This window comes from Rhinopithecus bieti, unplaced genomic scaffold (assembly GCF_001698545.2).
Source record: "Rhinopithecus bieti isolate Rb0 unplaced genomic scaffold, ASM169854v2 scaffold_42084, whole genome shotgun sequence".
NCBI lineage: Eukaryota > Metazoa > Chordata > Mammalia > Primates > Cercopithecidae > Rhinopithecus > Rhinopithecus bieti.
In genome coordinates this window covers 2,357,987-2,372,440 of record NW_016818934.1, presented here as the reverse complement: position 1 = coordinate 2,372,440, position 14,454 = coordinate 2,357,987, and the positions used below count along the sequence as shown (strand labels likewise).

The 14,454-nt window shown below is 44.8% G+C and overlaps 1 protein-coding gene across 3 annotated transcripts in view; it reads left to right on the top strand.

The window, feature by feature from the left end:
* Positions 1 to 11,817: 11,817 nt before the first annotated feature.
* The window catches only part of EPG5 (ectopic P-granules 5 autophagy tethering factor), a 134,688-nt gene continuing 132,051 nt past the window's right edge, over positions 11,818 to 14,454 (top strand). For 2 of the 3 annotated variants that reach the window (XM_017857824.1, XM_017857823.1), the window contains exon 1: positions 11,818 to 11,982. In XM_017857824.1, the coding sequence (XP_017713313.1) occupies positions 11,920 to 11,982 (63 nt within the window). In that variant the 5' untranslated portion in view covers positions 11,818 to 11,919. The remainder of the gene's footprint in view (positions 11,983 to 14,454) is intronic. The other variant, XM_017857825.1, reaches the window with a different exon arrangement.

Here is a 14,454-nt window from a genome sequence, read left to right as displayed (position 1 = left end):
TTTTTTTTTTTTTTTTTTTTTTTTTTTTTATGGCAGCCCTAGTGAACTAAGGCACTGACATTCTAGAATCCTCTTAAACTTGGCTAGTTCGTCTGCTTGTCTAGGTTGCTTGACTGGTGGGATAACCTGCATCTTCCTCCCCGGCGGCGGTGGTGGGGGAGGTGGTCTTAGCCCTGGTTATCAGGCTTTTGTCCCATTTGCTGAAATTGTCAGTTTATGTTAATTACCAGGCATGGGAACACAAGGAAGCACCCCAGGGAAACTCCTGCATTCCAGATATATTCATCCTTGCCCCCTTTTTCTCATGATACTAACTCCTGTTGGGATTGGTATGCCTCTCTTTGCTGGTCTGTTGGTATGAGGAATCCCAATAGCCCAGGCATTGACCATAGTTTTATGGAACCCTTTCTATATACCCTGGTATAGGTATCCCCTGCCAGCCTCCTAAAGTCAGGAGTTTTTGTCTGGCAGAGCCTAAAGTTGAAGGGATGGGAAGCACAAATTGCCCCTGTGGGTCAGTGGGAGCTATAGTGACAGACACCACTCTTACCTCTTGGTGTCTGTGAGAAACAAACTCACCCATCCAAACCCAAAGAATGGACTCAGAGACTTGGAGAACATCACAAGTGAGACTTTTAATGACGGTCTTGCAAGATCAGGTGTCTGATGGGCAGGCACACCCAGCACAATTTCAACAGGCAATTTATCACCTAGTGCACAGGTTCCTCCCCTGGTTCCTCACAGGCTGAGTATGATGGGGTCACAATCTTCCTGGACATCGCCAATTGATTGTTGGGTAAAGGTTTTAGGTATTTTTTTAGGGTTGTCTTGCTGCATCTTGTTGCAGCCCACAATGCATTGCAATCCTAGCTCAGGTGCTGTTCAAGTATTGGACTTATAACCTAAATAGCTGGGCAGGCTGACAAGAACAGACAAAATGAACTACTGTGCAGGCTGGTAAACTTTCATCCTAGATTAAACTGCTTTGGTTCAGCTGAGGGCAACTAAGTTATGGGTAAGGCGGAGGCCAACAAGCAGGCGTTGGCTATCCAAGCAGAGGCCTCACATATCCTGTTTCTTTTGTAGTTTGCTGATCTAAGCCAGTTCAAGGCACTTTGTCTTGGAAATGGACCACTGTATACATAATTTTCTTCAGTTCCCAGACTGTGTTTTCCACCTGTTGGAGTCATAACATGCAGTACCAGATTGTGGTCATATAAACACCAATACCTCATCATCAGGGCCAGCACCCCAACTTTGCAAGGTATTATTCTCAAGCTGTTGCGCCTTTAAGAGAACATTCCAGTGATTCTATCAGGACAGCAGCTTCTAGGTGATGCGGTACACAGTAGACAAAGGGGAACCGATGGGGATTTGTCCATGTCGTACCACCTTTGCCGTAAAGCGAATATCTCTTAGTGTAAGATTTGCGTTCTCAGCCAGATGTGGTGGCTCATGCCTGTAATCCCAGCACTTTGGGAGGCTGAGACAGGTGGATCACAAGATCAGGAGTTTGAGACCAGCCTGATCAACATGGTGAAACCCTCTCTCTACTAAAAATACAAAAAATTAGCCGGGTGTGGTGGCATGCATCTGTAATCCCAGCTACTCAGGAGGCTGAGGCAGGAGAATCGCTTGAACCCAGGAGGCAGAGGTTGCAGTGAGTCGAGGTCACGCCACTGCACTCCAGCCTGGGCGACAGAGCGAGACTCTGTCTCAAAAAAAAGAAAGAGAAAAAAAAAAGGTTTGCATTCTCAACGGGGGCAGTATTGCCACCAAGGGGGTGAAAATTGGTTATTGATAGACAAAACAAACCTTACTATTTTTATGTATAAAGCATGGATAAACATACACTGCATAAAAAGAAATACAGCTGTGCATGCTGGCTCACGCCTGTAAACCCAGCAATTTGGGAGGCCAAGGCGGGCAGATCACGAGGTCAGGGGTTCAAGACCAGCCTGGCCAACAGGGTGAAACCCCGTCTCTATTAAAATATAACCAATTAGCTGTGCGTAGTGGCAGGTGCCTGTAATCCCAGCTGCTCGGACAGCTGAGGCAGGAGAATCACTGGAACCCAGGAGGTGGAGGTTGCAGTGAGCCGAGATTGTGCCGCTGCACTCCAGCCCTGGCAACAGAGTGAGACTCTGTCTCAAAAAAAAAAAAAGGAGAAGAAGAAATACAGTATATCTGTGGTATTAAAATTTCATGGAAGTTTTGAATTCAGAAGGCATGTTAAAAAAAAAAAGAAAAGAAAAGAATAAAAAAAGAAAAGTTTCATAGGGTGACAATTAGGAAAAAAATGTCTAAAAAGGCTCTTAAGGGAGTGATAATGAAAAAAAAAAATTGAAGACCGGGTGCGGTGGCTTATGCCTGTAATCCCAGCACTTTGGGAGGCCGAGGCAGGCAGATCACTTGAGATCAGGAGTTCAAGACCAGCCTGGCCAGCATGGTGAAACCCTGTCTCTACTAAAAATACAAAAATCAGCTAGGCCCAGTGGCACGTGCCTGTAATCCCAACTACTCGGGGAGGCAGGAGAATCGCTTGAACCTGAGAGGCAGAGGTTGTAGTAAGCTGTGATTGCGCCACTGCACCCCAGCCTAGGAGAGAGAGCAAGACTCCGTTTCAAAAAAAAAAAAAAAAAAAAAAAAAAAAAAAAAAAAAAAAAAAAAAAAAATAATAATAATAATAATAGAAAAAAAAATTGAGAAACACTGGTTTAAGATGATGTTATTGGAAACCATAATGTTACATTAGATACTCTATAAGCTCCTGGATTGTGGTGCTGGCAGAGGCAATGCTAGTAGAGAGAAATGCTTCCAGGGTAGAATGGGTTTGATAGAATCAATTTGCCACCAAGTGGCCGGTTGGTCTCCTTGAGGACTGGTAACATTTTTAGAGCTCAGCCTCAGTCTTTAGGCTAATGGGTCAGGCATTCAGTGGTAGTTGCTACATCAGGGTTGGTGAACAGTGAAGTCCCCATAGCTCCATTCCTGCCACCATGGCTCTCTGTTAATGGGCCCATTGAGGAAGCACCAGAGTGGCCAAGGACAGAGGCCTGCTTACCGCACTGGATGCATCACCCCCACCACCTGGTTGCTCTGTACCTGCTCTGTGATGGATATTCTCTCACAGGCCTTGATATGGGACACAAAGAATTGCACGTTTTGTTGCCTAATCCCAGAGGCCAATCACCTGCTTCTTCCCTAGGACTCTTTGTCTTCAGTCTTCTATTTATTTTTTATTTTTATTTGTTTTTAAGACAGTCTTACTGTGTCATCCAGGCTGGAGTAGAGTGGTGTGATCTCGGCTCACTGCAGCCTCTGTCCTCTGGGTTCAAGCAATTCTCCTGCCTCAACCTCCTTAGTAGCTGGGATTACAGGCACACACCACCACGCCTGGCTAATTTTTGTATTTTTAGTAGAGACAGGGTTTTATCATGTTGGTCAGGGTGGTCTCGAACTCCTGACCTCAAGTGATCTGCCCGCCTCAGCCTCCCAAAGTGCTGGGATTACAGGCATGAACCACCACGCCCAGCCTGTCTTCAGTCTTCTAATTCCTCCCTTGCCAATCAGTCAGGTCGCATGCCACAGTCCAGGAATCTCTCTCTATATTTACCATGGGCAACGTCTCCCTTCACAGCAAGCTGATGAGCAGCTGGACTGCTTGACTCCTGCGCTTTGGGAGTATTCCTCTTCGCTGCTGTTTTCCACAGTCCCTTCTGCGTGGGACTGTCATGTGGCAGCAGTCCATATAGGTACAGAGCAACAATTAACATACAGACCTGCCCTATTCTTGACCGGGCCTGAGTTTTTCTCCATTAACTGTTCATATGTAATGCAAGTCGTTAGAATGCCAAACCGTTGAAGGATGCCTTCTCTGAGGCCATAGGTATGAGGTGAGGGAGAGGCACAGGTACAACAGAGAAAGGTAATTGATGAGTCTGCATCACCTTTTGGGGCAACGTACTTGTGCTCCCTGGATTTGCTTAGGCCTGATCCAGAATGTACTGTTTCTACCCTGTGCAGTCATACGTACCTGCAGTCCCAGCTACTTGTGAGGCTGAGGTGGGAGGATCCCTTGAGCCCAGGAATTTGGGACCAGCCTGGGCAACATAGTGAGATGCCATCTCTATAAACAACAATAACAAAGAAACCAGAATGTACCATTTCCACTGGATTACTGATGTGCCCTCCTGACCTGTGACTCGGGATCTGAAGAAAGATAAAGTAATTTGGAAGTAACATCATTTCTTTTTATATTCATGTTACCTTTATAATTTTGTAAAATGCATCTCTTTAAATGACGCCACAAGGGCTTTCTGGCTTTCCCACTATTCCCTGAGTGACCTGAACTTATGATTTCTGCAGTGTATCAACAGCAGTTGATAAAAACCAACCTACTTGATAGTCCTTAGAACTACCTTTGCCCCACATCTTTCAAATGTTAGTAATGTTGCATGAGCTCTTCCACCCATTTCACCCAAATTCACCACAGGTGAGGCCTCAGTAACTGTGATTCTGCAGCATAGTGTTTTGTTTTTTGTCTGCTTGTGCCTCTTTAATCATTACATCACATCAAGACTGAACCACAAGGGTTTGGCATTCTAACGACTTGCATTACATATGAACATAACTGAAATGCAATGTGGTAATAGAGGCATTTACAAAGACCTATAAGGTTCAAGGGAGAAATAATTATTTCTCATGAATGGGTCAAAGGGAATGAAGTATTTCAACGTTGATAACTGGTATCACAGGGGTTTGCTGTACAGATTATTTCGTCACCCAGATACTAAGCTTAGTACCCAATCATTATTTTTTGAGACAGAGTCTTGCTCTGTTGCCCAGGCTGTTGTGCAGTGGCATGATCTCGGTTCACTGAACCTCCACCTCCCAGGCTCAAGTGATCCTCCCACCTCAGCATCCTGAGCAGCTGGGACTATAGGCATGTGCCACTACTCCTGGCTAAGTTTTGTGTTTTTTGTAGAGACTCGGTTTTATCATATTGCCTAGGCTGGTCTTGGACTCCTGGGCTCAAGCGATCCTCCAGCCCTCAACCTCCCAAAGTGCTGGGATTACAGGTGTGAGCCTCCATGCCTGACCCCAGTAGTTATCTTTTCTGATCCTCTCACTTCTTCCACCTTCCATCCTCAAATAGGCCCCAGTGTCTGTTGTTCTCCTGTTTGTGTCCATGTGTTCTCATCATTAAGCTCCCACTTATAAGTGAGAACATGTGGTATTTGGTTTTCCATTCCTGCATTAGTTTGCTAAGGATAACAGCCTCGGGCTCCATCCATGTTCCCAGAAGGGACCTGATCTCGTTCTTTTTTGTGGTGCAGCACAGATGTTATCACCATTTCATTTCATCCTGATTGAGACCGCCTTTGCAGAAATGTTAACTGAGAAGATTATGACAGTGAAAGATATCAGACCTAACTGACCCCATCTTGCTTTAACCTCTAAACTGTCCTTGTTGATTCCTGGGCATATGCTGAACTAGCTTAGGGAAGGAATTTAGTGTATAGTTTATTTAATAGCCCTTCCCAAAAGGCTAAATTGTTTTTGTAAAACAAATAAAAGTGCACCAGCCATCAAGTCAAGATGAGAGGGGCTGGAATTCTTTTTGGCATGATCTCAGCTCACTGCAACCTCTGCCTTCTGGGTTCAAGCGATTCTCCTGCCTTAGCCTCCGGAGAAGCTGGGATTACAGACACCCGCCACCATGCCCAGCTAGTTTCTGTATTTTTAGTAGAGATGGGGGTTTCACCATATTGGCCAGGCTGGTCTCTAACTCCTGACCTCAGGTGATCCTCCCGCCTCAGCCTCCCACAGTGCAGGGATTACAGGCACGAGCCACCATGCCCAGCCCTGGCTTATATTTTTGTTTCTGTCTTTTAGTATAGTTTAGTTTAGTTTTAGGTTGAAGCTATTGTTTTAGGTTGAAGCTATTTGTTTCAGCTATTGCCAGAAATTTCCATCTGAGTGCCAAATACATTTAAATTTCATGGCCTTAAATATCTGGTTCTCATCTGTAATCCCAGCACTTTGGGAGGCCAAGGCGGGTGGATCAGGAGTTCAAGACCAACCGACCAACATGGTGAAACCCTGTCTCCATTAAAAATACAAAATTAGCCGGGTATGGTGGCACATGCCTGTAATCCCAGCTACTTAGGAGGCTGAGGCAGGAGAATCGCTTGAACCTGGGAAGCGGAGGTTACAGTGAGCCGAGATTGTGCCATTGCACTCCAGTTTGGCCAACAAGAGGGAAACTCCATCTCAATAAAATAAAATAAAATAAAATAAAGCTTTGGGGGAGTCAAAAGTTATATGCAGATTTCTACTGCGTGGAGGATCAGTGACCCTGACTCCTGCATTGTTGAAGGGTCAACTGTACTTGTATGACTCATTTAATGTTTGGAGATTATAAGAGGAAAAAAAGGACAAATTTTATATGCTTCGCTGCATATGGAAGCAAAAGTCTGTGAATGGAAAAGAGCCCACCTAGGGAAGAGAGTTTGTTAGAAAAACATAGGTTGTACATTTTTGGTACTTGCTCTGGGAGCTAATTGTCTCAAGAAACTGAAATAATTTAGAAGTAACCTGATTCTTTCGCAATTTTACAAAATGCATTTAGTAATGAAGAATGATGAAATAATGCCTTGTGCAGTTAGGGTGTACAGAAAGCAGCATGAATGACTTCTCGGAAATCATATGTAAGAGGTTTCGCCAAGCAGGCATTGCCACCAGATGGCAACAGAGACTCTGGGATGGAATTTTGCAAGTGGCTTTAAGAAAGGTCAACCCAGCGTACCTTCTAGAGTTCAGCAGCTTTCACTGAACCCTGGTTTTACTCTGTTATGGAATGCCATAACATAATATGTGAGTTACAGTCTTTTTATGAATACCTTGTTCTTTTTTTTGAGATCGAGAGTTTCGCTGTTGTCACCCAGGCTGGAGTTCAATGGCATGATCTCAGCTCACTGCAACCTCTGCCTCCCGGGCTCAAGTGATTCTCCTGCCTCAGCCTCCTGAGTAGCTGGGATTACAGGCATGTGCCACCATGTCTGCCTCATTTTGATTTTTAGTAGAGACAGGGTTTCTCCATGTTGGTAATGTAGCAGGACGAGCCGCAGACAAAACTCCTCAGACACTGGATTAAAGAAGGAAGAGGTTTTTTATTTGGCCGGGAGCGTCGGCAGACTCGCGTCTTAAGAGCCGAGCTCCCCGAGAAAGAAATATTTGGCCTTTTTAAAGGCTTACAACTTTAAGGGGTCCACGTGAAAGGGTCGTGATAAATCGAGCAAGCGTGGGAAACGTGACGGGGCTACATGCATCAGCTAACAGAACAGAAAGTTTTACAATGCTTTTTTTTCATACAGTGTCTGGAATTTACAGATAACACAAGTAGTTTAGGCCAGGGGTTGATGTTATTATTATTACTTTGTTTAACTCCTAGGGCCAGGTGGTGGTGCCAAGGTCGTCTAGCTATTTATCTTATTTCTGTTTCTTTCCAACTTTCCTCCTGTCTTGTGAACTAGGCAAGTGGGGGGAGGAGGGCAGCAGGAGTAGTAGTGGTCTCCTTCCTTAGTCAGGCTGGTCTCAAACTCCCGACCTCAGGTGATCTGCCCACCTCGGCCTTCCAAAGTGCTGGGATTACAGGGGTGACCCACCACCCCCGACCGCCTTGTTCTTGTTTTTAATTGATCAGGATTTTAATCATGAGATTAAAAAGTATTATAAATTCTTAAAGCCACAGTGAAATTTAATACAGCGTACTGGAGGGAAATCTGGTAAATATTTATCAAAATTAAAAATGAGAATGCCTCTCTGATCAGCAATTGTACATCTAGGAATTGATTTTATAGAAAAAATGCATAAAAATATATCAGTGGTCATGTATAAGCACTAGTTTTTTTTTTTTTTTTTTTTTTTTTTGAGATGGAGTCTCTGTCGCCCAGGCTGGAGTGCAGTGGCGCTATCTTGGCTCACTGCAACCTCCGCCTCCTGGGTTCAAGCTAATTATTTAAACCAGTCTACTAAAGTCTAACAAATTCTTTTTTTTTTTTTTTTTTTGAGATGGAGTCTCACTCTGTCACCAGTCTCACACTGTCCGGAGGCTGGAGTGCAGTGGCATGATCTCGGCTCACTGCAGCCTCTGCCTCCTGGGTTCAAGCGATTCTCCTGCCTCAGCCTCCCGAGTAGCTGGGACTACAGGTGTGCACCCAGCTAATTTTTATATTTTTTGTAGAGATGGGGTTTCACCATGTTGGCCAGGATGGTCACACTCTCTTGACCTTGTGATCTGCCCGCCTCAGCCTACCGAAGTGCTGGGATTACAGGCATGAGCCACTGCACTCAGCCACAAATTCAGTTAATAGATATGATAGATCTCAATTTCTCAGAGATGTTCCATGATTATGTAAGCAGTGTAGAATTATCTTATTTTTTAACTAAAATATATGTAATCTAAAATCAGGTAGTAAAATACATAATTTGGAATCACAAGGTCTGTAACTTTTAATGTGTCAAATTATCTTAACTAGTACAAGCACTTTAAATACAAAAAGATATAGTTTATTCCTAATTTAACACAAAAGGATTATGCTGTTGGCTTGAATTACTTTATTTGCTTTGTATTTGACTTTCCTAAGCTGATCCCTTACTTCCAGGAATTGGTTTACTTTTTTTTTTCTGAGATGGAGTCTTGCTCTGTCACCCAGGCTGGAGTGCAGTGGTGCCATCTTGGCTCACCGCAACCTCCGCCTCCTGAGTTCAAGCGATTCTCCTGCCTCAGCCTCCCAAGTAGCTGGGATTCCAGGGGTGTGCCATGACGCCCGGTTAATTTTGATTTTTTTTTTTAGTAGAGATGGGGTTTCACCATGTTGGCCAGGCTGGTCTCCTGACCTCAAGTGATCTGCCCTGCTCTGCCTCCCAAAGTGCTGGGGTAACAGGTGTGAGCCACCATTGCCGGTCAGTTTACTTTTTCAAGCTATTGTCTCAACAAGTTGGGTTTAGCAGCCCTGGGAACTCAGGTTGCTTATCAGTCAGTTTTCTGACTGGGACATGAAATCCTTGACTGCATATGTTCAGGAACTTTTCTGAGTCCCTACTCCCATTCTCCCTTTTAAGATTGTTGCTGTGGCAACAGAGACTTCAAGTCTATATCCTTCAAAAGAAGTAGTTTCAAAACCACCTTCTGGGTTCAAATTATATCATTACCTAACTGATAGTTGCTTTACAATTTGTTTGGATTCTACTGAACTTGAATTGTCTGGCTGCTGGCCCCACTTTCTGAAATTAATCCAGTGACAGATAACTTTGTGATGGAAAATGTAGGTCTCCTTAGTAGTTAGCCCTCTGCCAGGTGACTTGGTTTCTGCCTCCCCTTATATCTGGTTGCTCCTTCCTCTCTAATTCTCCAAATCTCTTTTTATACAGAGCAATTTGGCTCTCTCTGGCCTCTCCGGTCATCATACTCACATTCACCATCTTGACAAGTGCAGTAAGCCACATAAATGCAGCAGAAGTACCTTATGCAGTCCTGGGAGTTTGTGGTTTTGAGTTGCTTTTTAAAAATTTTTTTTTTATTTTTGGAGACGGAGTCTCACTTTGTCGCCCGGGCTGGAGTGTAGTGGCACGATCTTGGCTCACTGCAACCTCCGCCTTCCGGGTTCAAGCAATTCCCTGCCTCAGCCTCCCGAGTAGCTGGGACTACAGGCGCACGCCGCCACACCTGGCTAACTTTTTTGTATTTTAGTAGATAATGGGGTTTTACTGCGTTGCCCAGGCTGGTCTTGAACTCCTGAACTCAGGCAATCCGCCTGCCTCAGCTTCCCAAAGTGCATAGGATTATAGGTGTGAGCCACTGTGCCTGGCTGAGTTACTTTTTAAAGAAACTTCATTTCTTTCCTTCTCCTCCTCTTTCTCCCATCTTCCCTGATTAACCTCTTTTTGTGTGGAACTCACCCCTGGTGAGTTCCTGGTGTCACCCCTTCATTCAGTCTTTCCAATGTATGCCTCTTTTCCCCTTTAGGCGATGATACACATATCACAATGTATCTATGCATTGTGTCTGCTTCCTAACCAAACTGTAAGACATGCAAATTGAAGGTAGGGTCAGTTGTGTTTTGCTGATCAAGTAGTGGGTGGCACGTAGAGAACTTTAAATGTCATGAATGACTTAAACTGGGAGAGGTCAGAGAGCAAGGGTATTCCATACTGGGAGAAATATCAGCAAAAGTTATGGATAGTAATGGTGGTAAAAAGATTTGGTTCATATTTGCCAACTCTTTGCAGGTGATAACTTTATATACATGTACACACAGACACACACACACACCAGGACATACAAAGTACGTGTACATTCTGAGTAGCTTAATAATTTTTGTTGCTGAGGATTTGGGAACAAAATACATGAAATTGTATTCTATACTCAATTAAAATATGATCATAAACAAGCAAACTGCATCTCTGAAGTCTTTTCCATTTTTCATGCCATATTCCTGAATTTTCATTCATGCTACAGGTGGGTGGATGGTCTTTTCCTCCCTCCTGTACACTCCATTTCTCTTTCTTTTCTTTCCTTTTTTTTTTTTTTGACAGAGTTTTGCTCTTGTTGCCCAGGCTTGAGTGCAACGGTGTGATCTCGGTTCACTGCAACCTCCGCCTCCCGGGTTCAAGAGATTCTCCTGCCTCAGCCTCCCGAGTAGCTGGAATTACCAGCGTCCACCACCACGCCAGGTAATTTTTTTTTTGTATTTTTAGTAGAGTTGGGGTTTCACCATATTGCCCAGGCTGGTCTCGAACACCTGACCTAAGGTGATCCACCTGCCTAGGCCTCCCAGAGTGCCGGGTTACAGGCGTGAACCACTGCGCCTGGCCCACTCCATTTCAACTATCTTACCCCTCCGCCAGAAAACGCATATTCATTTGTGTGATTCACGAAATATTTATTTAGTATCTACTATGTGCTACTATGTGCAGTGTTCTAGAGACCCTTGGATACATCAGGCAACAAAATCAAGAACCCTGCCATTGAGAATCTTACATTCTGGGAGGACTGACAGACAGTAACAATAAGGATACAAGCAAATTGCAGAAATCCTAGAGCTCGGAAGGGAAGATGTGGACAAGTTTTTCACATCTGGAAATTTCAGATGAAGCACACTGTGTAAAACGTATACTAAGAATACTTTTACGGGTCTTACTTGTCTTGTTACCTGTTTGCCTGTCCTTTTAGGAACACATGTCTCTTTTCCAGTCTGGGAATTTGTACAGTAATGATAATAACTACCATGTACCGACATGCCTGCTGCTACCAGCACCTTTCTTGGAGAGCCCATTAAATCCTCATGACATCCGAAAAGGCAGGTATGATCATTTCCCTTTACAAAAGAGGACACTGCAGTGCACACCCCAATGGGCATCAGGGTTTCTTCCTTGCGCGCAGTGCGGATTTAGGCTAACCGACTGGATCTGGTTATCTGAAGATGAAAAAAAGACTGGCAAATCCACTTCCCGGATTTCTTCAAGCCGACGCGGCTGAGGTGTGCGAGCGCGCCCGGGGTCCACACTGAGTGCCATTCTGCAGAGCCGGGAGACGCAGTAGGTCGGTCGGTCAGCCTAGGTCGCTGCCCTTGTCCAACGTAACCCAAGACACCGGCGCGCCGGGTGTAGCCAGGGTTAGGGGTGGGGCCTGGGCTCCGGAAAGGGGGCGGGCCCGCCGTCCTCCAGTGCAAATGCGTCCCGGAGTGGTTTGTCCTACGTTGCGGCCCGTAGAGGCTCCGAGTCACCGCCTCTTCTCCGGGAGTGGCGGAAATTCGATCATGTGACAGTCCGGAGGCCAGAACCGGGCAGGTTGCGTGAAGCGCAGGGGTTTCACAAAAACAAAAGGTGACGGCCCCGCGGCAGGGTCTATCTATGGCCGAGGCAGTGAAGCCCCAGCGCCGGGCCAAGGCCAAGGCCAGCCGGACTAAAACAAAGGTGAGGATCTCCCCACCCTCCCGAGGCTCTGGCAGTGTGCTGTGTCTCCCTGCTCCTCTCTTCGGCCTCCCCAGCCCAATCTACTCCCGTTCCCTGAGCCCTCTGCATCCTCTGCCTCCACCTTTAAATATTTGATCCCACCACCCGTTGACATCCCCCCTTCTCCTCCATTCCTTCTCCACACCCCCTTGCCACACTCTGTCAGGACCCCATTTTTCCTTCTCCCTCCTGTGACTTCACTGGTCTCTTCTTTTTCAGCTCTCTTCTTGGCTTTCCTCACCTGGGTCTGGTTTCCTGCCGTGAAATAATTTTTCTGTTTCCAGCCCCATCGTTGACTCTCTCTTTACTCCTTCATATCCTAGAACATTTTCAGTCCCTGCCATGCATAAAGAGAGAAGGTTCCTCTCCTCCATGCGGAGAAGGTACCTTTGGTAGAACTTTATAAGTAGACTAGTGATGTGCCATTTCTCATCACTTTGAAAGTTTAAGATGACAGTGGTGCTGCCTCTGTTTATTTCTTATTATCTTGATTGTTTCTAAGGGGCACGAATGGCTAGAAATTAACCCAGGGCGGGACTCACACAGTAGGGAAGTATTTGAATTTTCTGGGTGTCCTGTATTAGACTACATGTAGTATTAGAGTGATTTTAAGTTGATTTGTCTGTAAGTGCAGTCTGGATTTTCATTTTGTATATATATAATATATATATTATATTTTTTTTTTTTTTTTTTTTTTTTTTTAGACGGAGTCTCGCTCTGTCGCCCAGGCTGGAGTGTAATCTCGGCTCACCGCAACCTCCGCCTCCCGGGTCGGAGTTACTCGGGAAGCGATTCTCCTGCCTCAGCTTCCCGAGTAACTGGGATTACAGACATGCGCTACCACACCCGGCTAATTTTGTATTTTTAGTAGAGACGGGTTCCTTGTTGGTCAGGCCTCAAACTCCTGACCTCAGGTGATCCGCCCCCTTAGCCTCCCAAAGTGCCCGGATTACAGGCGTGAGCCTCCTTTCCCGGCCTGTTTATATATATTTTCTAAGATGATAAGATTAAATGCTGCTCCCGGCTGGCCAGACCTCATAATTTTGGCTTACCTGAAACAGAGTTTACATTTGGGAAATAAGGAGGATGGTATTACAAGTGCAGGGCATTTTTTTCCCCAGAAGTGGGTGGTGTTCCAAAGCAGGTGTAATTTAAACATGATACTGTAATCCGATTTTCTCATGGGAACAAGGTTTTAACAGGACGCTAGTGTTCATAGGTACCATACCTAATAGACTGTAAATGACTTATGTGGATTTCTTTCATTATGATGCTCTTTTTTTTCTTTCTAACTTTTATTTTAGGTTTAGTGGGTACATGTGGAGGTTTGCTACATGGGCAAATTGCACGTCTTGGTGGTTTAATGTGCAGATTATTTTATCACCCAGGTAATGAGTTTAGTGCTTGACAGGTGGTGTTTTTATCCTTACCGTCTTCCCTCCTTCCACCCTCAAGTAGGCCCTGGTATCTATTATTCCCTTCTTTGTGTCCATGTGTACTTAATGTTTAGCTCCCGCTTATAAATGAGAACATGTGGTATTTGATTTTCTGTTTCTGCATTAATTTGCTTAGGATAATTGCCTCTAACTGCATCCATGTTGCTGCAGAGGACAAAACTTTGTTCTTTTTTATGTCTGCGTAGTATTCCATGCTGAGTATTTACCACATTTTCTTGATATGACTTTTTAAAAGGCTGTAGTGGAGTTAGACACACATTGGTGTATCCATGTCTGTGAGGAGTTATTCTGGGGAGAAAGTCATTTTGGTACCGAATTTCAGAAATTTTATTTATTTTTTTTGAGTCAGAGTTTCACTTTTGTTGCCCAGTCTGGAGTGCAGTGGCGTGATCTGTGCTTACCACAACCTCTGTCTCCTGGGTTCAAGCAATTCGCCTGCTTCAGCCTCCTGAGTAGCTGGGATTACAGGCATGCGCCACCACGCCCGGCTAATTTTGTATTTTTAGTAGAGACAGGGTTTCTCCATGTTGGTCAGGCTGGTCCCCAACTCCGGACCCCAGGTGATCTGCCCTCCTCGGTCTCCCACAGTGCTGGGATTACAGGCGTGAGCCACCACACCCGGCTCAGAAATATTTTTAAGAGAAATGCGTTTGCATTGTATTGGGTTGGTAAAGAACTATCCAGGCCCAGGAGGAAGAAAAAAGCCATTGGCCAGCTATGCATAAGATCCCTAAACCTGCTTAACGATGAGACTACAAAAAAAGAAAAAAAAAAATTATACCTATCCAGTGAAGAAAAAAAAAAAAAAAAATCCCCGAACCTAGAATGCAGTAGTGCATAACACAGAAATGTTAGTTGTCTATGAGAGCAGAATCTTAAGTCTTAATCTCTAGTTTTTTTCGCCCCAATATCTTGATGAAACTAAAGCCTCCAGGGGTTAAATTATTGCTCAGGGTCATGCAGTTAGTGAGATAAC